The 27824-nt window shown below is 43.0% G+C and overlaps 1 protein-coding gene across 8 annotated transcripts in view; it reads left to right on the forward strand.

Moving 5' to 3' along the window:
* The window catches only part of AGAP1 (ArfGAP with GTPase domain, ankyrin repeat and PH domain 1), a 327230-nt gene that overhangs the window by 87042 nt on the left and 212364 nt on the right, over window positions 1-27824 (forward strand). For 5 of the 8 annotated variants that reach the window (XM_061459922.1, XM_061459952.1, XM_061459900.1 and 2 more), the window contains exons 2-6: window positions 5199-5257; window positions 9493-9580; window positions 10286-10297; window positions 21761-21846; window positions 25784-25925. In XM_061459922.1, the coding sequence (XP_061315906.1) occupies window positions 5199-5257; window positions 9493-9580; window positions 10286-10297; window positions 21761-21846; window positions 25784-25925 (387 nt within the window). The remainder of the gene's footprint in view (window positions 1-5198; window positions 5258-9492; window positions 9581-10285; window positions 10298-21760; window positions 21847-25783; window positions 25926-27824) is intronic. The other 3 variants (XM_061459932.1, XM_061459942.1, XM_061459962.1) reach the window with 1 other exon arrangement.

A 27824-nucleotide genomic window follows, 5' to 3' on the forward strand; every position in this document is an offset into this window, starting at 1 on the left:
AGTTGAAGTGAAGAGGTCAAATACTTGCAGATAGAACATGACAAACAAGCTTTGGGATTTGCCTTTTTGGTTTTCTTCTATTTTAAATGAAGAGAGCTAACTTAAAGTGACAGCATGGCTATAAAGCATTGGATGCATCGAACTGCAGCATGCAAAGTACAAACTGTATAGTCCCCGAACACACTCTGCTGCAGAAAGAAGAGCCCCACTACTGCATGTTGATTTAAACATATTGGAAGAGATTTGCATAATAAATAGAACCACATGTATGAAGCTGATCAACTGGGGTCTTGTTTGCATTACTTCCCAACTTTGGAATTCAAGTGAACTCAACCTTCACAGCTAAGTACAGGCTCTACATATGAAAGGAATGACTTTCGTCAATAATTAATCGCAGTTGTATGTCCTGTTCGTTTAACTTCTGCATCAGTGATCAAAGCTTCAAATACGCATGGTGTCAGTCATTTCTTTCTCTTTAAAACATGCACCAGAAGACAGTTGAAGTTGCATTTGCTTCCTCAAATTTTACTTTTCCGTATAATAGCATCTGTTTTTCTTCATATTTCTTTTTTTCCTTAACATTTCCACTACTGCATGTACAGTTTCTCTATGCCACTTATGCATCGCTATGCTGAAGCGCAAACTACAGGATGATTCCTGGCTATTTTAAATCCTCAGTTTAGTAACTCGGCTCCAGTCAGAGGAACCTTCTGGATTAGTTCCAATAGTAAGAACCAGGTGTACATGCTATATTGTTCCCCGTGAGCACAGTGTTGTGGTAAAATCTTGGGCTTTGATGGCCATTCTTGCCAAGGTCTGTGTTCTCCATAGCATAGGACAACAGCAGGCTTTCAAGAAGGTCTGAGTGCTTCAACACTGTGTATGAAACCCTGTTTAGAGTAAGTTTCCAAACAAAAAAAAAAATCCAAGTTTCCATCTTCAAACCCAGGACCAGTTACTAAAAACTAAATAAATATCAAAGCAAACCAATGTTACTGAGGGACAGCAGGGTCAGTTCAACCATCCATGGTTCAAGAAGAGGGGAGGCAAGTCCCATATGAGAACTGGAGAAGTTTCATAGCAGTTATAGAAACAACCACAGCAAAAGCCTGTCTGCCTCCATGTCTGATTTTTAATGCTGGAGGCCCTCTAATAACCTAAATGAACTCCATTTACTGCCATAGGCAACAGCTGTAAAGCAGCTCATCAGCCCACACTAAATACTTCCAGCTGGGGCTGATTAGATTCATACCACCCTTGCCATCCATTGGATCCTTCCTGCTCCAAAACTCCCCCCAAGCCAACCAGGTCTGTTGGCTAATTGAACAATAAGAACCTCAGCTGCCTCAGCACCATCACAGCAGCCCACAGCCCCACCATCAGCAGTGGCAGCACAGGAGCCTCTGCTTCACTCCTTGCACTGTTTTTACTCCACTCACCTTTGTTTTGTCCTTTATTGTCATGGTTGTATCTCACCCTTGAGTGGCAACTGAGTCCAAAGCCCGAGAAGCTGGTGGATTTCTTTTTTTCTCTCACTGAGATGAAAATGTATTGGCAAACCAGTGCACAAGGAGGGATGAGCAAAGAGCAGGCACATGTCTCTGCAGTATGACATTAAAAGACTTAAATCTTCCATGATGCTTGGAAACCTGCTTAGGAAGAGCTTCCCTCAGGTTGTTCTGAAGACCCTTTGCTGCTCTTTTAAACGGGGAAAAGCTATGAAAGAAAGAAGGAAGAAGCCAAGGGATTCCTTTGGAAAGCCTCAGCTAAAGATCTTTTTCTGTTTTGTAAGAAGAGGCGCCCTCAAAAACATGTGAATGAAGTTAAAGTACCAACAACTGCATCCCTCGCTGATTCCCCCCCATCAATTGCTTCTGCGTTACGAGCAATATTCAGTTCCTTCCTACTTTGGAGGTAAAAACCCGAGTGCGAACAGGTACAGAAAATATTCTCTATGTTCCCACTTGCCCACAGTATGCAGATAAAGCCACACATCTTTCTTTTGGAACCATATCAAAGCAGCCCTTTCAGACTGTATTTCCCAAAGCTTGTGTGCTAATTTTCTCAGCAAAGAGGGAAATGAGCAGCTTTTGGGTTGAGACTTGTGCGGCTACTAAAACATGCATTTTTCAGAGGAGGGGTAATCTCTCAGTACTTCAAGTCAAAGCTCCAACTCGGTTCCAGTACAGTACACTAGGAAAATATTCCATCATGCTTATTTTTAAGCTTTGCATAAAATAGTTGGAAGAGTGTGTTAGGTTCCAAAAGGCCCTTTTTATATATAAATTGTCTTATTCATTACCTATCTGTTGAAAAACAAAAGACAGCTTTTGATATGGATACTCTCTGCTCATACGTGCTATTCCATGGGTTGGAAGCGTAAATTACACTCCCAAGGGAAGATGACCCCATAGATCTCATAGTAAAAGTTCAGGGGTTTTGTTTGTGGAAGAGGCAGTGGAAACCATCTGTAATTTAATTGCAAATTGAAGATAGTCATAATGTGAAATTTTAGTTTAAATGGGTTGGATTGAGGTCATCTTTTTCCTTAACAGGTATATTTTGGCAATAAAATAGTATTTCAAATATTCTCGAGTATTGTGGGTGCTCAAAACCTGTGTGTGTAGCTGTAACCATGTACATAATGAAAAGGGGCATGTAGCTTTGTCAAGAAGCCCAGGGCCGTCTAAAGTTTGTTTTATTGAATTTCTCTTACTCTATAGCTCATCAGAATTAAGATGCATTTATTAACGTGGGAAATATAGGGGATCATCTCTTGCTGTCTGGGACAGTTTGTTTTGAAGGTTGTTGGGTGGAATTGGTGTGCTTCAGTGAAAGAAGGACCATGCAGGCGGAATAAATCCACGCCTTAGACTGGATTATTCTTCCTCTCTGCAGCTGTCATCTTTCTACTTTTGTCTTTTGGCCTCATGGCTTTATGGAAGTTTACCTTTCATTTCCTCTCCTTCCTGATTTAGCCTGTTAGAAGTTACAGATCTTACAAAACACTGTCTGTTGTCCTGTTTCTTGAAGAAGTGATGGAGCTTCTGATGTTCTTGTTCCCTTTGTGAGTCTGCCCCTTGGCTTAAATGGCTTTTTGCAGTTCTCCAAGGTGGCAGTGATCTGCTCGCTTGCCTTTTAATCTTCCTATTTTATTGAAGCTTGTCAACATCGATAGAGTGTTCTCACACACACACACCCCACCAGTGAAGTGTAATGCTTGCCTAAGACTGATGGTTTTCCTTGACTCCGAAGAATCTGGAGATCAGCTGAAACCGCCTTGTGTTGTATGACCTTGGCTTGTTCTGCTGCTGCTGAGTCGTGCAGATAAAAGGGCCTGTTTAACTTTTATCCATGTATCCATCTTTTGCACATATTGATGAAGGAAGGAATAATACATGCACAAGTATGGGGAAAAGAGAAATAGGCGTGTTCAAATCGTGCTATACAAACATTATGTGGAATCATACAAACATACAGTTTTGGAATTGTCAGGAAAAAGTGTTTTGGAGCAGAAGTACAAAATGCAAATGGTACTTTGGGTTACGAAGCAGAACACGGGTTAGCTTGGGTCTGTTACGCATTCACATGTAATTAATACCTAGTAAAAACTGCTATAGTGGAAGACTACTGGGGTAGTATTTCTTGTTCCAACATCTTGCGTTGTAAAATGTGCATTTTGCTGGTTAGCTCTGATGTGATTTTGCTGTGAGATAGAGGCTATCAGTGAAATTAAAGGCTGACTAATGAGTTCTGTTTAGAGAAGAAAAAACATGAATTCAAAGCATCAGTTTTATAAGTACACGTTAGTTGATACCTTTACTGGGATTAAACATGCAGTGATTAAATCAGCACTTTATAATTGTGAGCCTTCATTAGTGTTTCATAAGTGCTGAACAAAATCAGCAAGTCAAGTTACAGAAGCATCTCTTGGGACACCTGCACTTTCATACCATGAAGAAGTAGGTTTGTGAAAAGGGAACTCTTTGGTTTGGTGGCCTCTCATTATGGTCAGTTCTTTCCTTTTGTGGTTGTCTTTAGTTAGGCACTGGGAAAGCTTGCTTATAGCTTGTGGTTTAAGTTAGTGAGGATACCACCTGGGGTAGGAAATTGCTTCCAACTTCTTGATTTTCAAAATGAAATAGCCTTTTCCTGACTGTTGTGTCAGAGGGGAAGCAGTGGCTTGCAAATACTTTTCACCTCTTATTTCTTGTTTCCCATACCATTAGGAATTGATTGTAATGCTGGGACTTCATTCAGTGCTGTTTCATTACTGTAGAGTTGCATCTGATCTGCTTGGGAGGAGCGTTCTGTGCATGTAAGACACAGGCTTTCATCTGGTTTGCATGGTCTTATTGAGGGTTGAATCGAGGTTCAGAGTAATGCTGCTTTGATTTGTATTGGAAATATCATTATCTGTTTGTTTTCAGTCCCTTAGAGAGGGGAAAAAATGATAAATGGTTTTGGAGGCAGAAAATTGGAGCTTTTTTTCCCTTTGTTTGGTGTGGAATTGTTGATGAGGTTGGATCTGATGCAGTCCTCCGGACTCAGTTTCTGTTGGGAGCAATGATGAACTGAACTTGCCAGTTTTCCAGAAATCAGCCCTCTCCCAAACCCCAGTAGTTTTAATTCCATTTTATAGTGAATGGCTTTGTGGTTTATTCCTGTCTGGATTGTGCTACTGAAAACCAGCATGTTTCCAGAAGAAACAGATACTGTCCTTTAGCTGGGCAGAGGTGTTAGCACTGGTGCTGGTAATTGCAGTTGTTGACACTAAGGAAAAACCATCATGTTTTTAGAACAGGCAAATATTCTCCTTTACCTGGGTGGCGAAGCTACTGCTGATGGTGGCAACCAGAATTGCAGCGTGATGAGCAGTCTGAGGCTGTTCTTGTAAGGAAGAAATGTATTGTGGTAGTTGAGAAACAGTTTCACCATGTACACATTGAAAGTGTTTTTTTCATAGCCCTGGAGGACTGGAGTTAGTTTGAGCATGCTAATGCCAGTGGAGATGATACAGCTTGACTTGCTAACAGTGAGCAGCAGAATGGGTGTAATGCATCCGAACCCATAGTGTTTTTCATGTTAGACTGAGTGTGACTTTGCTTTCATCTACCCAACACCTTAGCACGATATCCTGTGTAGCAGACCATGAAATGTCATTGTACTGATTTTGTGCCTGTTGTCCGCTTTTACAGATGCCTTTGTAAATAGCCAGGAATGGACACTAAGCCGATCTGTACCAGAGCTGAAAGTGGTGAGTTTCTATTTACTTCCATCTCTGATAATGTTACATGCAAGTGAAAGTCTTGTAAGCTACATTAATAACATATAGAAAATAATTTTTCCTACAGAAATATCTGTATGAAGTTTGTCTTTTTATAATCAGGCTTCAAAGATCTGTTTATATAGTTTATATCTATATATTACTGCTGTTTCAACTTGTTTGGCTACACTAGCCAGGTGGTCTTTTCAGTAGGGAAGTCTTCTGTAAGAGGAGAAAGTGGAAGTTAGCTAGTTAGTTAGGTGATACGTAAAGCTCTATTTATCTCACCTTAGTAAGTTTTCACAGTGTTTTGAAGGCACAAATGTCCTTTTTCCTCTCTTAAAAGAATTTAACTGAATTTACTGAATATCAAAAAATCCCAATATTCTGGAGGTGTCAAAGCGTACATTTTGCTATAAGAGTGAAGAGTGAATTAATAGCTGCTCACAATAACTTTGCACTTGGCCAAGCCATTTTCCATGTGGGTAGAAGAAAAGGCAAAAGTAACATGGAGACAAATTGGGGAAATTTCCCAGATTTGCCCTTTAAGTGCTGTGAACACGAAGGCTGGGAATGAGGGCTGAAACCTCCTCAGAGTGGCTATCAAACCAACAGCACAGGGTTACTGAGGCCAGATCACTGTGATGTTTACCACATGGAAGTCCAAATTTCAGCACGATCAGTTTCTCAGATGCTACAGAATGATGGTGGTACCCAAGGTACAGAATTTGGGAGTGTCTTTGGCTGGCATCTGTGTTCAGCTTCTGTTGTCCAATGGTCACTGGAGGAGAGCTGAAACTGGATGCGTTTAAGAATGGGCACCTGGGCCCATGCCTTACTACCCCATTTCTCATGTGGTAAATGTCTTTTTCGTAACTTGCGTTGGTAATAGTGGTTATGGAGGTGGAATTTATATTGACATGATAAATGTTCTTACACAGCATGGCATATTAACTGAAGCAGCTTCCTCCCAGCTCCAGTTATGTTTCAGTTTTGATTTCAGCAGTGCACATGCTAAGTAGAAGAAAAACGTGGTAGTCAATGGATGTAACTGTTTAAGACAGGAAAGGCGTACAGAGGCTCACCAGATTCAGTTTAACTGATGGAGTAATTTGGAAAACAAGTATCTCCCCAAATACCTTGCACGATAACAATAAGAATTTAGGCCTGGAAGATGTTCTTGAATATGTGTCCAGTCCACTGTGGTATTAGTGAGCTTGTGCTGGGGAGGATCGAGGTTTTCCTTGTTCATCCCTTCCACTTCTCTTACCCCTAATCATTCACAGCATCCACCAATAAACTTGGTTCTTGCAGGTGAGAGCAAAGCTGTGATTGTTACATGTTGAAGTACAGAACACAACCAGTTGCTGAGCATCATGAACTGGTCCTGGGTACGGTTGTTTCTTGGGCTACCATGTTGTCTGAACTAGTGGTAGGAAAATAAACTTTGGCTGTGTGGCTGCTGCTGTAGAGAATTGATTTTAAGAGGTCAGCATGCATAAGGGGTAAGAGATTGCCATCCAAGGCTTCAGGTTGTGTAATCCCGGATAAAAGCAGAACTCTTACCATGACAAAAATGATGATTTAATTATCCCCCTGCAAATGATTGAAGGTGGCAGCACCAGCAGTGGCTGAGAACTTGTGCTGCAGCAGGAAGGGCAAATGGGTGACTCCATCCACAGTCCACTCTGCCTTTCCTACACCACTGCCCTTGGGAAGGGGTTGGTGCAGTGAGTCAGCCCAGTGTCATTCCCCTGCTTCCAGCCTCCTCATCTGTGCTTGCAGGGTTGCAATAAAGGAAAGCCAGTGCATGTGTTTCTCAAAGAACGCCGGTCTTTCCCTCTGCCTCCCTTTTTAGCCCTATTGGGCTTGATTTCTTGTGTTTCTGCTTGATCAGATGCTACCACTGAGTTTTACTTATGGATGATGAGGCTTCTGTTACGGTCAAGAGCGTGCTAGGCCAGCTGAGTGAGAGCTGGACCTTTCCTGAGTGGTGGTGGTGGTACCCCTGGATCCCATTTATCCCAGTGTGCAATAAGGATGTGTTATGCTGAATAAATACAAGAGCATCTTGGACAAAATCATTTCATTTGTTACCAAGGAGTATGCCAAGTGCAGCCAGCCTTCTGTGCTGAATAGCCTCCAAATGCCAAGTTCCAGTGATGCATTCCTGCATTTTTCCAAACAGGCTTTTGTAGGATGTGGGCAGATGGGTTTGGATTTGTTTTTACAGCATGTCTGACACATGCAAATAAATGATTCAATGTTGCACAAGCCAGAACTGATAGAGCATCGTGCTGTAGCCTTGTTAGATGAATTTTCTCATCTCTGAACTGGGTGAAGGTGCCATTTTTTGTTCCATAACATAGAATCATCAAATGATTGCAAGTTGGAAGGGACCTTAAGATCATCTTGTTGTGCATTTCATAGGTATCCATAAATAAATAGAAATGACTCGCGTTGTTTGTATCTAAAATGTGGGAGACGGGAATATGACTGCAGTAAAAACATGCTGGCATACTTGTCATACTGTGGGGGATCATCCTTAGAACTAAGCCCTGATTAAGAGAGAGATGGTGTTAGAAGTCAGATTTGTCCAGTGTAAAGTGTATTGCTCCTTGTTTTCAGAGGTTGTGTGTGCAGAGACCCAGAGCACTGCATGAAGCAGCAGAATGCTGATTCTGCTGGATGTGAATTTCATGTTCTGGTTTCATATCTGGTAGAAAAGAGGTGGCTGCCCTGGCTCTTCCAGTGCAGGCACCAGGGTGAGATCTTAATCATCTCTTGTACCAGATGAGGAGGGGAAGGAGGTAGCTGCCTCCTGAATGCTTTCTGAAGTAGTTGTCCAGGACAAACAAAGCTGTGCTGCAAATGGAGATTTTTATAGTCAGGTTTGAGGAAAATTGCTTTGGGTTTGTGTGAGTTTTAACTTTGCATTCTGTGGGACTGCTCCTCGATAGCAGTTATCCCCCAGTGGGTTTCCTGGGTTATATTTCTTTTTTGCTTCTATTTCTTATGCCATCATAGGGGCTGAAAGGTGGTGCAAGACTGCCTTCCATTTACTCTCTTTTCAAGTTGCTTCTTCATCTGAGCTGTTCTTGCATCTTGGCTGTAGAGATGAAGTGGGTATCCTTTGCAGAACCGTTACCCTTGTTTGAGCTGAGAGTTGTTGTGGTTGGAAAGAGTAGATAATTATTCCTCCCCCAGCTCCAGAACTGTTTAAGGTGGCACTACTCTGTTGGTGTAGGCAATTTTTCACAAGGAGGATGGTTTCTTTCATTAGTTACCAATTAGGAGGAGGAAAATGGAGTGGAGAATGGCCATTAATGTGTAACTTGTTTGTGCTGCCTCTGTCAAATTGGCAAACTCACACCAAAGGCTCAGCAGAGTTCATGCTGTCTCCAGGGATCTTATGTTTTGAACCTTTTGGTTACGGTAAAGATAAACATTTAAAAGCAGAGTAGGCTTGGGTTTCTTTTAAAGGCTGAAGTAAGTTCCTGTCTCCTCCCCCCAGAACTAAGCACAATACACTCAGGATCGTGTTCGACAGGGACAGCTGAATTGAGCAAGGAAACTAAAAAGACATTTCATTAAGACTGAGTACTTCTGTTTGGCTCTTGACACCCCAGTGCAGATGTTTGAGCATGGACAGTTTGAGTTGTAAACTTCTTGGTGAAGTAAGGAACTTCAACATATCAGTGAGCATGCCAAGATTTGTCTGTCTCTAGCCACATGTATCACGTGTGTGTTTCAGTAGCTAGATAATGTGGATCACGCAGTGGAAAGCCTACAGAGGTATCCTCCAATATAAGGGGTTAGTGATGTGTTAACATTTCAGGCCAGATTGGATGGAGCTTGGAGCACCTTGCCCTAGTGGAAGGTGTCCCTGCCCATGGCAGGGGGTTGGGACTGGATGAGCTTGAAGATCCCTTCCAGTTCAAACCAATCTGTGATGCTGTGATTCAGTAGAGGTGACAACCTTGCTCTGAGCTTCAGGCTTCTTCCCTCAAGTCTGTTTCATGTTCCCACTTAGCATTGGTGGTGAGCTGAATAAAGGAGTGCTACTAACCCAGACTGATTCTGGTTTATACATTAGCCTTTGAATAGTTACTGTATGTGTCATCATGTTTTGGAGTGTTTCTGTTGTTCTGTATGTTGAACATCCTGCTTTTTGCAGGGATTAATTGCAGTTGAACTTCATTCCTCCTTTCTTTTCCCAATCCCAGGGGATTGTGGGCAACCTCGCAAGTGGCAAGTCTGCGCTTGTACACCGGTATCTGACTGGCACCTATGTCCAAGAGGAATCACCTGAAGGTATGTGAATATGCACATTTCCGCCCCCCCCCCCCCCCCCCCGTCTTTATTCATTTTCAGTCATGCAGAACTTAATCAGTAAAGAACCTGATTTGCTATTTCACTGTTCATGGAGGTTTTGCCTTTAACATTTTCCAGACTGAGATAAGTATATCCGATGAGTATAATTGTAGCTTGTTCATAACTACTTAGCATCCTTAAATACTTTGGCATTCATGATATGTCCATATAGGAGACTTCTAGCTCTGTATGGAGAAGAGTTAACTGCTCTCAGTTGTTGCTGCTTTCAGTGTGGCTGTCAGAAGCCACCATTACTGTATCTAGTAGCTGATTTCTGCAGAATTGGGCCCTTTGGTTTGGGATGTTGGGAGAATAAAACAACTTCACAAACCTCAATAAAGATGTAACTTGTTCCTTATTTAATATATTAAATCTTTAGCCTTGCAGTTGCCTGTTTTGGTTGCTTTTAAGTTCTTGTGCCATAGAAAATGAATTTATACATGAAAACATGGTGTTAAACATGAATCCAGGTTTATAGCCTGAAATCAAAGCCATTGTAGTACCTTATAGAGGTGTATCTCACACTAAATACCTTTTTGATTATATTTTTTTTTATCTGTTCTCCTTACGAACTTTTAAATCCAACTCTGAGACACTGAATTTCTGGTTCCTTCTTTTCCTTACTGGCTGTTCCATTCTTTGCAGATATGGATGCAGGTAACTATACATTGTCTTCATGGCAGCTCTTGTTTAGAAGAGACAGCCGACGGTTTCTGTACTAGAGTGTTTTCCCCTTGTTTTGTGTATCATTTTGATTTGTTCCCTTTTGATTTCTAGTCTTTAGTACATCTCACTGTTTTTGTCTCTTGCTGTAGTTATCTTTTCAGCAGTAGTTTGTAGCTTCATGCATCTATGATAACATTTGTTTCGAATTAACTCTTACCAAAAGGAAGCTATTAAACACAGTGCTTGACATTTTAACAGGCTTGAATTGCAGTTAAAATGGGAGGAGAGGGAAAGGGAGGGATGGACAAGGCTTTTCCTTGTGTAATTGCAGTAACAGTTTATAAGCTTCTCCTAAATATTTTTGCTGCTTTGTAGCCAGGACTGATGGGGTGATAATTGAGCCTTGCGACAGAATTGTATGTAGATCACATTTATGCCTGCTGCTTCTGGATGCTGACACTGAGGAATGGTTGTGTAGCATGAAGATCCACTGAATACAGGTCTTGAGCAAAAAACAATGAGTACCCCTACAGATCTCTGCCCTCCTTTCATGAGCGGAAAACGATGGGGCTTTTTTTCCTGCAAGAGTGAAATGTCTTGGTTGTTCACAGGGTTAACAGCCCTCTCCTCCTAAATGATGAATATTTTAGGTGGTGTTCCTTGCGAGCGTTGCCATCTGTCCTCTTTGTCTTCAAGGAGTTGTATTTACAGTGCTTGAGTGACTTTCCGACTGTTTTTCCTGAAAGGATTATATTACAAAAGCAGTGTCAAATCACGGCTTTGCACAGAAGTGTAGCTGACAAGCCTCACTAATGACACCAGCCTCACTAATGACACCAGCCCATTTCATTAGCTGTAGGAAAACTGGAATAATTAAGAGCTCTAATTCACCTTGCGAGGGGTAGGGTCAAGATTTCTCATCTAAGTCAGTGTTAAAGGAAACTGAACTCACCCTTAGTAAAGATCTGTAGTAGTGATTTAATAGTAGTTTCTTTCTTCCTCATCCAAGGCTGCTGTTCTATAGGAAAACCAGCAGCAATGCAGATGGTTCTGTTGCATTTGTGATGGGGACTTTTGGGTTTCCTATTCTGTACAGGAACAGAGCTGTTGATAAATGGAGCTAAGTGGAATCTTCTCCTTTAGAGACCAGTGCAGATCTTCCTCTTTTCTGAGGTGGTAGAAATGTGCCATATTGTTAAATTGGATAAAGAAGAGTTACATATATCAGACATTGAAGCGTCAGGTACTTGACGAATTAAGAAACCCCAAGTTCACTGACTGCAAACAGCTTCATGACAGCAAAGTTTCTCAGGCATCATATAAGTAATAGCCAATTGGTAAGAAGATGGATGCATGCTTCATGTGAAAATGATGATTGTGACCCAGGATCACTATTTTTGCTATCCATTGCTTTCTGAATTGCTACAATTACCACGAAACCTGCCCTGAGTTAGACAAGTGCCAGATATCCTCCAGGCCTTTAAGGTAGCTTCAGCATTCCACTAAATCCATGTGAAACGTAGAAGATGGTTTCATGTTTCCTTCAGCACTCTTCTTGAAGACAAGGTATTTCCCTTGCTGCCAGACACCACCTCTCCACTGAGAGGCAGAATCAGATCACGCTAAAGCCTAAAGCAGTTTTGTGCCATTGCTTGGCATCATTTATTTCTGTTGGTGATTAATTTGAGCCTCTGAGTGTGGTTGTAACATGAAAACCTTTGTTTTCTCAAAGAATACGTTTGCCTTGGGAAGAAAATCAACTTTGACTTTTCTTTGCATATTTAACATGCACAAAGCTGTCCTACGTGACACATGTTTAAATCAGATGTATTTTGATGTAAGAAAAGAAATCATGTATTACCCTGTCACAAGTGGGGATTTCAGTAGGCTAGGACTTGGGATTTTGTTTCTGTAATGATACAAAAAGGAAGTGATTGGAAATGGGGTATTTTAGTCATCTGTGATCTTCTAAGAACCTTCAAAGTTGTTGTAAGGAAACCTACTACTGAACAGTGTGCTGGGGTTTTTACATAGCTGGAACAAGTCGGATACGGGTTGTTCTCTTGTATACTTGGAATACTACCTGTAGGGACAAAATGGAATGTGGTGGGCTTGGTATTTGACACCAAGTACTTTGCAGGCTAAAGTGAATTGAAGATTACAGGAACAGTGAGTGTCAAGAGTGTCTCTTTTGGGGTTTGTTTCTGAAATGGAGATGAAATACAACTGAGGCTTTTGCGCATCTTTGCGAATGCCCCAGTTCGTGTCATGATTATTTCAGTGTATTTTTCCCAGTAAGCCTAATTCATAAAAGGGGGAAACAGAGAAGTTGTAGTCTGAGTTGTTTCGGCTGGGATGAGGAAAAGGAGGGTTTTTTTCTCTCCCATCCCACTGCCACAATAAAGTGAGATGCTAGAACAGGCAACCAAGTGTCAACATGCACTGCTAAATCTGTCCAGGGTGATCTTTTGTTTAAGAAAGCCAAGAAAGGGAACCTGAGCTCATGTTTCCCCTTAAATTCAAAGATACACAAGAGCTGAAATGAGGGTTGAGAAGAAACAGGTTCCCTGCTGAGGAAACAGAATCATGGTGGTGGCACTTGTGGGGATTCAGCCCACCCTGGAGAGCTGTTTTAGCCGCTAATAGGCATCTCTTCCTACCTGTTTGTAGAGAAGACTCAGCAGAGTACCACTGTACTGGTACCCTCATTGTGTCCCTGAAGGATAAGTTGCATCATGTTGCAAGTACCATTTAATTTCGGTTAGAGGTCTCTTACATGTTAAGGGCTACAACCAATATGTATTCCACCAATAGCAGGTATAGAATAAGACCTGTATGTGTTTTCCAGAAAGCTGTGATCCTTTCCTTGCTTTCCAAACTTTACCTAAAAATCACTTTTTTTTTAACCCAAAAATCATCTTTTCCAGCCTGGTTGATTCTGTGATTCTCTAACAAGGCTTATTCTGGAATTTTAGTAGCATCTGCAGTGACATTTAACAACTTCATTTTGAGATACATTCATTGACATATTTACAGGGCTTCCATAAAAGGCCAGATCTCCTGGGTCCACAAAACCTGGTGATCACTTGAATGGAGATCAACTGAATCTTAAGTTTTGAAGCATTCAGTAAAATATAGCATCCTCAAATGATTAGCTGTTAAAACGGCACGGAATCAGAGACTGTGATTAATGCCATTTAATATGGTTAGATAGAAAATGAAGAGGTGGGGGCTTCATCCTGAGGACAAATAGATGCAGTTATGCTAAATGACATGTTTGCAAAGGTCTGTGGCCTCCTTTCCAAGAGCTGGAAAATGTAATAGGTAGAGCAGTGCGGTCCTGAACTACCTGACTGGGACTGCATTTAAGCTAATGAGGAACAGGCTGATGTCCTGCTGCAGCCCAGTCGTGGCTGAGCACAAGCCAGCTAGAATGAAATCCTCCATTAACCTCAACCAGTCACCAGCAGCATCTATAGAAAACAGGGAAGTTGTGGTGCTTCATAGACTACACGTTACACACAAATGTAGTTATTAGACATGTGGGTGCAGGGAGGGGGAACACTTCCATGACAGATTCTCCCTGTTAGAAGACTTGGTGAGAGAAAAGGAGAAGCCAGAAGTACAGTAACCAGGCTGAGATTCCAGTCTAGTGGTATATTTCAAACAGAAGGAAAGTGATGAATTAGCCTCCAAGATAAGTGAATAAAAAAAGAGCCAGCCTTTAAGCAAGGTTAAAACGTTGCCTAAATTAAATATACCCAAAAGGGGCCACAAGAAACCTGGAGACGGACTTCAGACAGGGGCCTGTAGGGACAGGACAAGGGGAAATGGACAGGGCTTCGAGCAACCTTCTCTAGTGGAAGGTATCCCTGCCTGTCGCAGGGGGTTGGTACTGGATGAGCCCAAACCAATCTGGGATTCTATGAAGTTTCCTTCACTGCATTAAGTCAGAAAATACAACAATACACTATGTTGTATTTTCTGTATAAAGCTTCTGATGGTCACTGGCACACTGTTTGTAAGCCTATTAGAGAAGCCTGGGCTTAATAAAATGACTGTCATAGGAGTGGAGATGTAGAGGTAAAGCCACACTTGGTACTCATCAAATGATTCATCTTAAAGAAGGTATGATCTCAATGCAAGTTTCTGCAGGAGTTTCAAATCTCACACACATACTTCATTAATAACCTCAAAGATAGAAGTTACAGGCTATTTAATTCCTAGATAATGAAGCAGGTAGGACTGCAATTATGTTAGGAAATTGGATGGTACTTCAGCATTACCAAAACAAGTTAGAAAAATAGAGTGGGGAAAAGCAAAAGCTGCATTTTAGGGACAAAAGGAGAGTCCTCTGCCTATGTGGAATCAACCAGCTGAAGACATGTGGTAGGGTGGCGAACCACTGGCCCTGCAGACAAGCAGCTGTGCATTCCTGTGGAGGGCAGACAGAAGATAGCTCGTCCTAATCCTCACATCACCAGCAGCTTACAACTGGGGATGATTTGAAGTATCCTGCACTGCTGCTTTGTCCTTGTATTTAGCGTTCTCAGCAGGACCACCAATGCTCAGCACAGCTTTAGTGCAGATCCCATTGGGGCACACTCAGAATGTCAGATGTTTGAGCTTATTCAGACAGTAAAACTCTTCAGATGAAGATGCTTGAGTATTTTTAAAGCTATAACTTGCTAAGAATTAAAATGAAAGAGGAAAAGAAAGGTATCTGTACATTTATAGGGGTATACCCAGGTTCTCTGCTAATACAGTCAGCACAACTAACACCATTTGGTAAGGCAAACAAACAGTGTCACCATCCTCCAAAGGATCCATGAAAGAACCTGTCTGTCCCCATAGTGCCAGGTGACAAGCACCTACAATTAAATTAATGGGTCACTTCCCATTGATAAGATAGGAAATCAGGCATATCCAACAGCTTTTTAGTTTTACTTGCGTTACTGACAGCAGGGGCAGGCAGGTGCTTACATGGCTCACCCACTGACTGGATATACACTACAGGTCTAATTTTAAAAGGTTATTTTTATCAAGCCAGCTGCAGACCAACAAAACCCAAACAGCAGCAGTCAGCTTCTTTGGGCAGGATGTAATACTACTTTAGTACACTCCTACCTGTTTCTGTCACCCGTCTTTTCAAGTTTAAGAAGTTTACATCCCCAAAACACCACTTTCTAAAGAAATCTCAAAGAGAAGGCTCTGGGGAGACCTTATTGTGGCCTTCAAGAAACCTGGAAGAGGGGCTTTGGGCAAGGGCCTGTAGGGACAGAACAAGGGGAATGGCTTTAACCTGACAGAGGGGAGACTGAGATGAGCTCTTAGGCAGAAGTTCTTCCCTGTGAGGGTGCTGAGATGCTGGCACAGGGTGCCCAGAGAAGCTGTGGCTGCCCCATCCCTGGCAGTGTTGAAGGCCATGTTGGACACAGGGGCTTGGAGCAACCTGCTCTAGTGGAAGGTGTCCCTGCCCATGGCAAGGGGTTGGAACTGGATGAGCTTTAAGGTCCCTTCCAGCACAAATCATTCCACGATGCTATGAAGTTTCCTTACAAAGTTAGCCCCATGATTTCAAATACCAGAGCTCTTTTTCACTTCAGTTCCTTAAAAGTTGGCTTCTCACACATACAGTGTTCCAGACACCAGCCCATTCTGCCTTTCAATCTAACAAATCAATCATCTCCTGCCAAGACTGCTCAAACCTTCTGTGTGTAACTTCAGCTTTACAGCTTCCAATGTAATTTCCAAGATCTTAACATACGTACTGACAGACCCTGAATGGTATAATCCCGATAAACCCGAGAATTGACTCCTATAAGCACTAAAGCAGAGATTTCAGGTGCCTTTTTTTCCTTTCCCTCTCTCATTTTTAAATATCCCTCCAGTTTTTATACTCAGTTTATAGCTGCCTCCTATAATATCTGTCCTTTCATTATAGTGTTACATTCCAAATAGTAACCCTGAAGTTAAAATCGGACTTAGCTAGCTGTGATTACACTATATCTTTCTGAGCACACAGAAAGAAATGACTCTGAGATCTGCTGAGGAGACCTAGACAAAGAAACTATCATCATCCCTGTTTATGGTTTGGGTTTCTTTTGTGTTTTAATTACCTCCCAAAATATTCCCTTTAAAACAGGATAACAGAAGGGTCAGTATGAAGTAGCTTGTTAGATTTTACTGGTACAAACATCTCTTTTCCATCTGTACTTCACTGAAACCTTTCATATTGGTATCACTCGACATCCCCTCCCTGAGCTGCTGCTCACGCTCTGGGGGTGCATCCAGCACACAGGAGGGGGGGGTTATGGGCTCAAGTGCACACTGAAGCTAGGTCATGGGGAGCTTCTCCTCACCCAACACCCCAAGTCCTTCTCAGGGCTGCACATCTGTCATTAACGGTATCTCAGGTGTTGCCTAACACAATATTTGCATAAAGGGGATGCCCAAAGGCCAACTTGACATGTAGAACAGGTTGTGTTAGCTGCTGTGCTGCTATTACCTATCTGAATTGCTATGAAGCGCCGAGCACAACTTGATCTGGTGAAAATTCAGTTTCAATGCTGCTTGTGTAATAATGTGCTTTTGGGGAAATGCTGGGAAAAGCATTTTTCAAGTCCTTTCTTTAAATACAAAATTGGGGTAGCAATAAACTGTACCACATGCATTGGTTGCAGTTGTTCTGTAGTGCTTCTGCTTAGTGGCAGATCTTGTGAGCATATTTGTTTTCTGATCTTTTCAACCTATGTTTGGTCCTGAAATGAGGGGTGTGTGTGTGTGTGTGTGTGTATGAGCAGAGGGAATAAAGGACTTTTTCACGTTTCCCAAAATAGGAGCCAGGTTCCCGGCACTGTCTTTTCTATCTTAGAGGGGAAAAAAAGGAGAGAATCTGTATAAGGCAAGTGACCACTGTTGTCAAAATTCATCTCTCATTGGGAACAGAAAATAAAGGCTTTTATGGCTGCTTCAGCCTTATCTCCTGCCTCCTCTCCTGTCTGCCCTGCCCCCTGGTTATGGGAGACATTCAGCTGCTGCATGGCTTTGTTATGTGGCCAGCCCCCCAAATTTATCTTTCTCATATGGCCAACTAACTTCATCCCCGTGGCAATTTGCTTGAATAAAGAGCCTGGTGAATGCAGTCGAGCCTGGGGATACAGCATGAAAATCAGCCCGTGCTTCGGTGAGCAATTACGCAGGGGAGCAGCTCTCAGCCAGGGGAAGGGCTTCCAGAGCTATATGAAAACCTTCCTTCATGGAATTCCCTCTGTAATAGAAAGCTTGCACAATATAAAGCACCTTTGATGACAAAGGTGTGTGGTCTTTAAAATGAGCCTCTGTTTTCCCTGAAGGACAGCTTCGTACCGCTGCTGATTCACAGCGCTACCCTCTGTAGAATGACGTGCATAGAAATGAGATTAGGGAGCTTTTGTTGATTCCCTCAGCCTGGCGTTTGACGTGTGCTGGGTCTTTAGCTGTGGTTGTAAACCACTGATGCACGGCGTTTGTTTAGTTTTATATTGATCAAAGCTGAATTTTTATGGGGAGCATTTGTATAGTTGGAATCTGGCCGAATGCATGTAAGGTGGGTGTAGGGGTTGCATCGGAATCAGCACTCTGTCTTCTAGTGAGTATTGCGTGTGATTCATATGCAGGAAGAATATTTGCCTTCCTTTTGGACGTGTTTTGTAAACAAGCTGTGTGGATTGGTAATGATCTTGCCCTGGAAAACCGGGTATAATGCAGAGGTTTAGAGAAATAAACCATCTCCTAAAACCCACCCGTATGAAAGCTTCCACACAGATACAGTGATTTGTTTTTTACACAATTGCTCTGACATGTCATGAAAACCATTTCCAGCTCTATCTGGCTGTCTCTGGAGTTATTTAGGGATTCACTGGTATGTCCTTTTAGATAGTTTTAGAGGTGGGCTTGGGGCTGCAAGTAAATGTAACCCCAGTACTGACTTGCACACCTTGCCCTTCAGCATCTTTGTGCTCTGATGAGCCTTTAAGGACATAGCAGGAGCAAAATCTCTCCCATCCTTCAGAGCTGTGGTCCAGGCTGCCAGTCTTGCTCTTATCAGTGACCTCCTTTGGCAGGTACATATGGGAGTTGAGAAATTCCCTCATTAAAAAGCTGCATGTGTCATAATACTGATGGGACTGGAACAAAGCTGCCTCCCTCGGGACTAGTGCTGTGGGGTTTTTGAGCTCGCTCTTTCAATTAAGAAGGTCATTTCTTTGTTTCAGTGTTGTCAGTTTAGGCAGTGTTTTTTGGTTCTAGCATATATACTGGTATTGAGAAACAGAGTGGTATTTTGTAGCCAGGGGAGATTTCTGACTTCCTTTGGCAAGTTGTGGTAGTTCAGTATTTGAAATGGCTGATCTGTCTAATTCCTCTTTTCCAATGGCTCTGTGATGCTTTACAAACTCCAAACATGGATTTTTAAGAAAACAACTAATTCCAAGCCAAACCATCAAAAAACTCTGCCCTTGCACTGCTTTCACTTGCTGACTGGATGGGTCATGTCAGGCCTCATAAGATCTAAGGCAAGATCAGTCTGTTGTTTGCCTTAATCTTATGACCACAGATACCTGCAGGGCAAACGTCCAGCATTGGGTTTATGTGCTGGCAGAAATCTGTATATTCTTCACTAATTATACTTTCATTTGTGTAAATTCTTGATATTGAGGTAGGTTTTCCCAATCTCTGTCCTGTGTAGTACCTGGTGTTATGATGTGCTCGCGATAAGGGCTCTTTAATGGTGTAGAAACATAAGTTAGTAGGCGTTCATCCTGCTTTAATCTCAGATTGGCATAACATCTTATTTGGGGGTGAGTGAGAGTCTGCTGTTACATTTCTGCATCTTCAGATGGGATTTGAAATGCTTAGCACAGATGGAAAATGCAGGGTAGTCTTTTAAGCACTTTGGTTGGAGGGGTTATTAGATTGAAATGATTTATCCTGAAATATCTAAACCCAAACAAAAATCAATGAATAAATTCATGAGGACGTGTAAGGAACCAGTGCATATTCTAGATAAGAGGCACACTCGGCTTTTAAGGGTGGAGAAGCCACTGGAATAGATTTGGATTGACTGCATGCCCATTGAGTGCAGCACTGCTCTTCCAGTGTGACAGACCATGGTGAAGTGGTGCAGCGTGTCAGGATTTGAGTTTAATACTGGGAATAACAACACGTTATCATTGTATTGAGCTCCACATAGTGTTTTGGGGAAGGCAGAGTGTACAAGCAGGTCCCTCAGTGTGGATTCCTGTAGGAAGAGTGCTGTTAGATAACTATTAAATAGGGAACATTTCTTAAAGGTGCTCCCACAAACAAAATCATTGGTGACCATGAAGCAGCTCTCAGGTATAAACCTCTTGGTGCTGCCATTTGTGGATGTACAGTTTAATGGCATCCATGGGGGTTCTCAGTTCTGATTTTTCCACTTCTCTGCTTAAGCTTTTCATTTCACCTTGCCTGTACCTCCTTTCTGTGTCGGAGGACTGTTTGAAGATCCAGGGAGACTTGAAAGGCTTCCCATTGACACAAGGGAATAATGAGCTGGCTCTCAACTGCATGCAGTCGGTAGGGTTTTATAATTAGCTGTGTGAGCTTTCAGTGCTGGAAAAAAAGGAAATAGGAAATGGCAATTACCCAGAACTTTCACTCTTCTATCACATACATACACGGCATTCCCATTGTTACTTACAGCTTTAAAGAGTCTCTCTGGAGGGCTATACGTTAAGTAATTCTTCATCTTTACCACTTGGTTGTGAAGCGTATACAATTAATTGATGATGTATAGAAATAATGGTCTGGTTAATAGAAATTCAGTTCCTGAGAGCTGAGACTAGTTCCCTTTAAAAGTTGGATGCTTGGTTTTAATAGCTCTTTTCAAGTTCTCTGATGATAAATGTATCTTTATCTGCCACTTGATCTTCAGAGGCAAAATTTGAAATCTAATTTGGGAGCAAGAGAATGAAAATCTCTACACCTACTCCTTCTGTGCAATTAAACAACCAGCAATGTGCCAGGCTTAATTGCTGCATGTTTGGTGCTGCTAAGCTTTTATAGCAGGGTAGGTTTATAAGAAAACAGCAAACAAACAAGAAGCCATCAGCAAGAAAACCACAACCACCCACCCCTCTTCCTATGTCTCTTACTAAACCATGCTTAAGTACTGCATATTGCTGAACTGCTCAATGATCCTGATTTAAAAGCTGTTGTAATGGTTGGGTTGGGGGGATGGTGGGTCTAAGCTGGTTTGGTGTTCCCTTAAGGTTAGAAGGTTTTGTGCAGAGGATCAGTGTATGTGCTGACTGACTTGTTTAGGGAGGTTGTTGGGAGAACAGGTCAGAGTTGTTTTTCTCACCTGTCACGTTACATGCATCCATTTTGGTAGTATGACAAGTTGTGATGCAAGTGTAGTGGGGAAATAGGGTCCAATTGGAAATAATTCCTGTTAAAACAATAGGGATGAAGCAAGAAGGTTAGGGTGTGTTAATAGATGTGTTCCATCTTAGTCTGGTAACTTCAGATGTGAGGTGGTTGGATGATGCTACGCGTGGGTGCCTGGGGACCTTTGTGACTTAGGTGGGCAGATATGAGTGGTTTTGCTTCCAGCTACTTAGGAAGGCCAAGTTTACTAATCCTGGCTTAGGCTCGGTCACACTAGAAGCCCTAAATGTGATTTGTTGTTATCTGAAGTCTGGCATGAGACACAGCAGCATGCCCAAAACATGCTTAACCCCAAAGGAAAGCAATCCCCATTCTGCTCTTGGGTCACGCTTGAAGTCCCCATGAGGCCGGTGGAGAGAGGAGGTAATGGTGCAGCTGCTTCATCCTGATCTCCAGAGTAGGTCTTTAATTCCTCCTGCTAGTAAGTGGCACAGCGTTCTCTGTTAGCTTAGTACATCTCTGCAGAGGTACCACCATTGTAGTTTTGTTGTCTAACATGTGTCTGCTATTTTCCCCTAACTGTGGTTTGTGGATATAGAAGTGTCATTTTCATAACATCACATGTGTGCTGCAAGAACTGGGCTTCTCTTGAGGAAATGCCAAGTCCCACAAGAAATTTATTCTAGTTACGATACACGGTACTATTTGTGTGCAGCTGTCCCATGTTTGCCTTTCTTGGAGATGCATTTTTCACCATTATATAAAGCAAAGGCGACTCTCTTGTAACTGTACATATCAAAACCTAACGTGGGAATGAAAGCTTTTGCGTTTTCTACATTAGCCTTATTTCTTTGAGTATGTGATTTAAATTCACATAATTTACAAGTAATCCCTGTGTGTATGCACGTGAGCCTGACTGGGATTCACAGTACTTAATTCATTTGCAAAAGACCTGAAGGAAGCCCCTTTTTCCACAAGTGAAGCCTTTTTCTATGTTGTATTTTTCCCCTCTTCTGTGCTGTAACGAGTTACTTTGTGTGACAGGTGGGAGATTCAAGAAGGAGATAGTAGTTGATGGACAAAGCTATCTGCTGCTGATTAGAGATGAAGGTGGCCCTCCAGAGGCACAGGTGAGCATTGCATATAGAGCTTTATCCACCTCGCGGCAGTTTCCTTCCTGTAAGAGAACTGGCTTTGGTTTGTTCTTTCCTGGCTCCTCCTCATCTTCCTGCTGGGAAAATCTATCTATTGCCCTCGGGTGATAAATATTCTGTTTAGAAACTGTTTGGAATTTCAGTTACCATGTGAAACTGTAGTAGAGATGCGCAGTTAACTTACACTGACTGCCTAACCCATATGCTTCCACTGTGAACAAAAGTGTATGTTTCAGATGTCAGTTTTCTTCTGAGTTAGAAGCTCTAAATTATTAATGTGATTTAAACCGAATGGCCAATTCTTTAATGGCTTTAACCTGCCAGAGGGGAGACTGAGATGAGCTCTTAGGCAGAAGCTGTTCCCTGTGAGGGTGCTGAGGTGCTGGCACAGGGTGCCCAGAGAAGCTGTGGCTGCCCCATCCCTGGCAGTGTTCAAGGCCAGGTTGGACACAGGGGCTTGGAGCACCCTGCTCTAGTGTGAGGTGTCCCTTCCTGTGGCAGGGGTTGGAACTGGATGAACTTTAAGGTCCCTTCCAACCCAAGCCCTTCTGTGATTCATGTTATGAAAATATAAAATAGATGCATGTCCAGTGACGCACATACTTGTGTACAGATCTTTGCATGCCCTATTACTTCCACTGGTTGCTCCCCATGCTATTTAAGACTGAACTATGTGCTATGTGAGTCCCAGTCCAGCACCATTGAGTTACCAGATTCCTAACTTGATTTCTCTATAGGTGTGTTACCTCCTTGTCTCGTAGAAGGTGACTTCTTGGGGTTTGGCTTGGAAAGAGCTTGTGCTTCTGTGTGCTTAACTCTGTTACTCTATTTGGAGTGATGGGAAGTGTTTGCTTTTGTGATGCTTTAATCACTGCAGACTCTGCCAGCCTGCCGGCAGGCAGCATGCTTGCCTTCAAGCGTCCTCCCTTCTACCTCTTCTTACCTGGGCACGATCAGGTTCCTCAGGGGCATTGGCTGCCCTGGCCTTGCTTTGCACGGCTGTTCAGTAGTGCATCAGCTTCCAAAAGAGATAAATAAATGAATAAATAAAATGTAGCAGCAGGAACTATGCTGTCGCCAAACAGCTGAACGGGAGCGGTGCCAGCAGCAGCAGCTTGTGGTTCAAAGCTTCACTATTGCTCATTAGCAGCAGGAGGATTGGAGCATGGGGAAGGTGCCTGGACAAAGCAGAAGGGAAAGGAGGTGGAGGAAATGGAGACCAAGAGAGACATCCTGGAAGGAAGTTAAAAGAAAAACAAAAGATCAGTGTCGCTGACACATCTGCAGCTGTGTGAGGCAGGAGCCTACAAGAAGTGCTCTGTTGGAGGCAGTGAATAATTTGGCTGAAGTGCACAACAGTTTCTAGGCCCTAGTGCTTAGAGAGGGTTCACTCATCTAAAAACATAACAAGTGGATCTGTAAAGGTGCGTGCAGTAATCTCAGTATTCTTCTCCCTGAAGAAAGGGGTTTGCAGAGTTCATTGGAGCTGACTGCACACTAATAACAGACAGGGTGTTTGGCTTTTGGTCTAGGCTAGGTAAATGTGGAGGTTTGAATTCCTGGTGTGGCTGAGGTTTGTTCTTTAGCAAATCACGAGTCCAGGAAGGTTGGAGGTGTTAGTGCGGTTTCACCTTTCAGAAGATGTGTTTGATGTGTAATTGATGTTGGATTTTTTAGGCGTTATTTTGAGTTGTGTGTTTGTTAAAGATCTTTAAAATGCTTTTTCATTCCTGGAATAAAAAGTTTGCTTTCAGGTTCATCAATATGAATAACTACATAATGAAAAGGAATATCAGAATCCCAGACTGGTTTGTGTTGGAAGGGACCTCAAAGTTCCTCCAGTTCCAAGCCCCTGCTCTGGACAGGGACACCTCGTAAGATCTTCATTAGGAGGCTGCTGCTACACACTGATGAAGCATTAAGGAAATCTAGAGAGACTGTTAGCTTCCAAACTGATGGAAGGATGTTGTCGCTTAAGGAAGAGTTCTCAGTGTGATGCTGCTGAGTCTGACCAGTGAGAACCCTTCTATAATAAGTCCCAATGATGCCATCTCCGGTGTCTTTGGATAGACCTTCCGGTTTGAATTGTTGAAATTTAACAGCCTGGTGATTGACCACATTCTGGCAGTGACTGGGCTGTGTGTAAGCAGTCCTGTTGTTACCATCTAGAAGATTGTCCTGACTGGCTTGAAAACCTCAAACCTTTCTTGCTTGTTATTACATCCATAAGAGATGCAGTGGTGAGATTTGGTTTCAAGCACAATATAGTCATGAATATGCACATTAACTTAAATTATTGGCTAATTTGCTGTATGAAAAATAGGTAAGAAGTACTAGTAGCTCCTGACTCTGAAAGAGGATGAGCTCTGATGAGCTCAGCAACTTGAGTACAGAAAGTGCTTTCCAGCTTCATACTGTTGGCTCTTCTTTAGCTTCCCTTTGCATATGCCAGCTTGGGATACCTTATGAAAACTGAGAGCGTGTCAGTCTACAAACGAGTGAGGGAAGTAGTTGAAATACTGCAACAGCAGAGAGAGAGAACTGCAAGGGTTTGTAGGGCAGAAGGAAGTGCTTACAAAGGCAAGGTAGCGGTGTAAAACTTAGCAAATGGTTTCCCAGTGGAGCCTCCTTGCAGCTCTCTGTGTGTTCAATGTGTCCCCAAGCTACCTGGTGTAATATGGTAGTAATATAATGAAGAGCATGAATACAAATGGCCAAAGGTTGTTTCCATTGGTCTGAATTTCAGTAGGAATGGAGTCACGGAAAAACAAAGGCAGTGAGGTGAGGTAAGCTTAACTTCAGTCCTTTTTTGATATCTACTGCTGTGGTAGATGTGTTTAAACAGTCTTAATTTGTTGGGCTTCTTCAGCTTGGAGAAGGCTCCTTAAGGGGTGACCTTAGAGCAGCTCCAGTGCCTAAAGGGGCTCCAAGAAACCTGGAGAGGGGCTTTGGACAGAGGCCTGTAGGGACAGGACAAGGGGAATGTCTTCAACCTGCCAGAGGGGAGACTGAGATGAGCTCTTGGGCAGAAGCTCTTCCCTGTGAGGGTGCTGAGGCGCTGGCACAGGGTGCCCAGAGAAGCTGTGGCTGCCCCATCCCTGGCAGTGTTGAAGGCCATGTTGGACACAGGGGCTTGGAGCAACCTGCTCTAGTGTGAGGTGTCCCTGCCTGTGGCAGGGTTTGGAGCTGGATGAGCTTTGAGGTCCTTTCCAACACAAACCAGGCTGGGATTCTGTGATTTCAGTTGTGAGCTGAAACTTTTTCACTTGCATGGTTACTTCAGGAGCTCCTTGCCTTAGCCCTTGTATATTCGTGTCTTTTACATTACTGATGCCTTGAGACAATAGTTTGCTTTCACTCTGAAAGCTGAACAAGGCGCTCAGTGCTGTTTGCTGAAAGGGAAATCTGAAAGGAATGTGTTTTGGACATTGATCAAGGTATGAGAATTACTGACAATGCTGTCAGACCACAACCATAACACGTGGCCTGGCATTAACTGAAACATCATTGTGCATGCATGTAAATCACAGGGTGGGGAAATAACACACTGAACAGGGCATTCAATCAAGTGTCCAGAGATAATTGTTACTCATTTAAAAGTCACAAATCAGTGGCTGCAACGTTTTCTTTTTCAGTGAATCAAACCCAGTATGCACTGATATTAGTTGGATTTGTAATACCATATACTGTGAAGGAGAAATGTGTTTGCGAGAATGGAGAAAAGCCTTTGCATATCCCAGATCCCCATCACTTGCAGAGTGATGAAACTCATCCTTTTTGGCCACTTTTAAGGCCTTGCTTGTTGTCACTAAGTTTCTCTGATGTGTATTTCCCTCCGAGTAAGGTAAGATTGTTTATCTGTTTTCTTCTTCCTGCTTTCTCACCGTATGCCTTTTCCATTTGTATTCTGCAGTTTGCCATGTGGGTGGATGCTGTTATATTTGTCTTCAGCTTGGAAGATGAAATTAGCTTCCAGACTGTTTACCACTACTACAGCCGTATGGCTAACTATCGGAACACTAGTGAAATCCCAATGGTACTAGTGGGAACCCAGGGTAAGTGAAGCCTTGATTTATGAGTGTATTTCTATTCCAAGCTGGCAAAGCCGTGTCCCATCCTTTCCCCTGTCTTCCTGCCACTCGTCTGATGATGAGAGCCTGTGGGTAAACTGGCTCTTCTTCAGCAGGGGGTTGTTCTGCCTTCTGGGCTTCCTCAGCTGCCTTGCTGCAGGGCTATAGCATTGCAAGGACTGATTTGAGGTGGGAGACAAATATCTCTGCAGCATCTTTGGGAGAGGGGTTATTGCAGAGAGTATTCCAAAGAAATCTTTTCAGTGATTGCTGGTCCCAGTGGGTTTGTGGGTCCACAGGGAGGTGTTAATGCTGAACTTGGGCAGGTGAAACAGCGGTGTAACAAAGTGCTGCAAGTCAAACCTGTTCAGCTGGGTATCCAGAAGTGATCAATACCCTGGCATTCCTAAGAGCAGATGGATCAGAGATCAGCAAATTTCAGCAGTGTTTTAAGAAGAATGTGTGAACCATGCCCCTGCTCAGTATCTCCGACCACCCTTTAAATCCAATAGGAATGCAGTGGCAGTGTTTTGCCACCTGAAACAAACACACACGCACACCCTATCCTGTTTTCCCAAACCCTGTTCTGAAACAGCAGCAAGCCATAGTTGTCCTATGGGGAAACTTGGCAAGGGAAAAGTACCAGTAATATTTCAATTTCTTCAGCATCTGAGCTGTCTTTTGGATATTCCTGCCTTGTTTTTCCAGTGCATCACATTAATGTCTTGAGTTGCCCTTGTAGGTTTCTTTCTGGGCATCTTCCTTTTTAGCGTATACTGCTGGTCTGGGGGCTATTGAAGCTTTTCAGTGCTCTCTCAGCTTATTCTATTGTCAGTCTTGTGGTCAGAGAGGAGTTTGCTTTCCCCTGCCTGCCTGCCAAGCTGCCACATGAAGGCAGGGGAAGTGTGGGGAGCACAGAAGGAGGAATCACAACCAGGCTGTAGGGCGGAAACAGATGATAAAGAAATGAAAAGGGAAGCAGGGACACAGAAAGTCCTAGGATAGCAGAAACTACAGCCAGAAAGCAGAAATGAGCTGCTCTGAAGAGCCACAGTGTCAGCTCGAAACTGGAGTTAAGAAAAGAAAAGGGGAAACGTTTCCCTTTTATTTCTGCACTTCCGACACTGGGGTTTTCAATTTTGGTCCCATTATTCTGAGTAAAGGAATTTGGTTCTTTATTTTTCTGTTGCAGCACTGATGCAAAAGGGATTTTTTCAAATCACAGAATATCCCAGCCTGGTTTGTGTTGGAAGGGACCTCAAAGCTCATCCAGCTCCAACCCCTGCCACGGGCAGGGACACCTTCCACTAGAGCAGGTTGCTCCAAGCCCCTGTGTCCAACCTGGCCTTGAACACTGCCAGGGATGGGGCAGCCACAGCTTCTCTGGGCACCCTGTGCCAGCGCCTCAGCACCCTCACAGGGAACAGCTTCTGCCTAAGAGCTCATCTCAGTCTCCCCTCTGGCAGGTTAAAGCTATTCCCTATGTCCTGTCCCTACAAGCCCCTGTCCAAAGCCCTTCTCCAGGTTTCCTGTAGCCCCTTTAGGCACTGGAGCTGCTCTAAGGTCTCCCCTTAAGGAGCCTTCTCTTCCCCAGGCTGAACCAGCCCAGCTCTCTCAGCCTGGCTCCAGAGCAGAGCTGCTCCAGCCCTCCCAGCATCTCCATGGCCTCCTCTGGACTCACTTAAAGACGGAAATACTTCTAATTCTGGGAGTAAACATCAGAAAAAAATACAGATTTTTGGCTTCATGAATTGTCAAACAGTGCAGTGAAATGAAATACATAAATCTGCTTGTTGAATACATTAATCTAATTGTACCTGTTAGACATCCAGCTTGTTGGTGTTGACTGGAAATGAGCTGTGAAATGAAATCTCTCCCAAAATG

Source organism: Pezoporus flaviventris, unplaced genomic scaffold, assembly GCF_033815535.1.
Source record: "Pezoporus flaviventris isolate CSIRO_AGI_PZ_B2104156 unplaced genomic scaffold, CSIRO_AGI_Pfla_v1 ptg000001l, whole genome shotgun sequence".
NCBI lineage: Eukaryota > Metazoa > Chordata > Aves > Psittaciformes > Psittacidae > Pezoporus > Pezoporus flaviventris.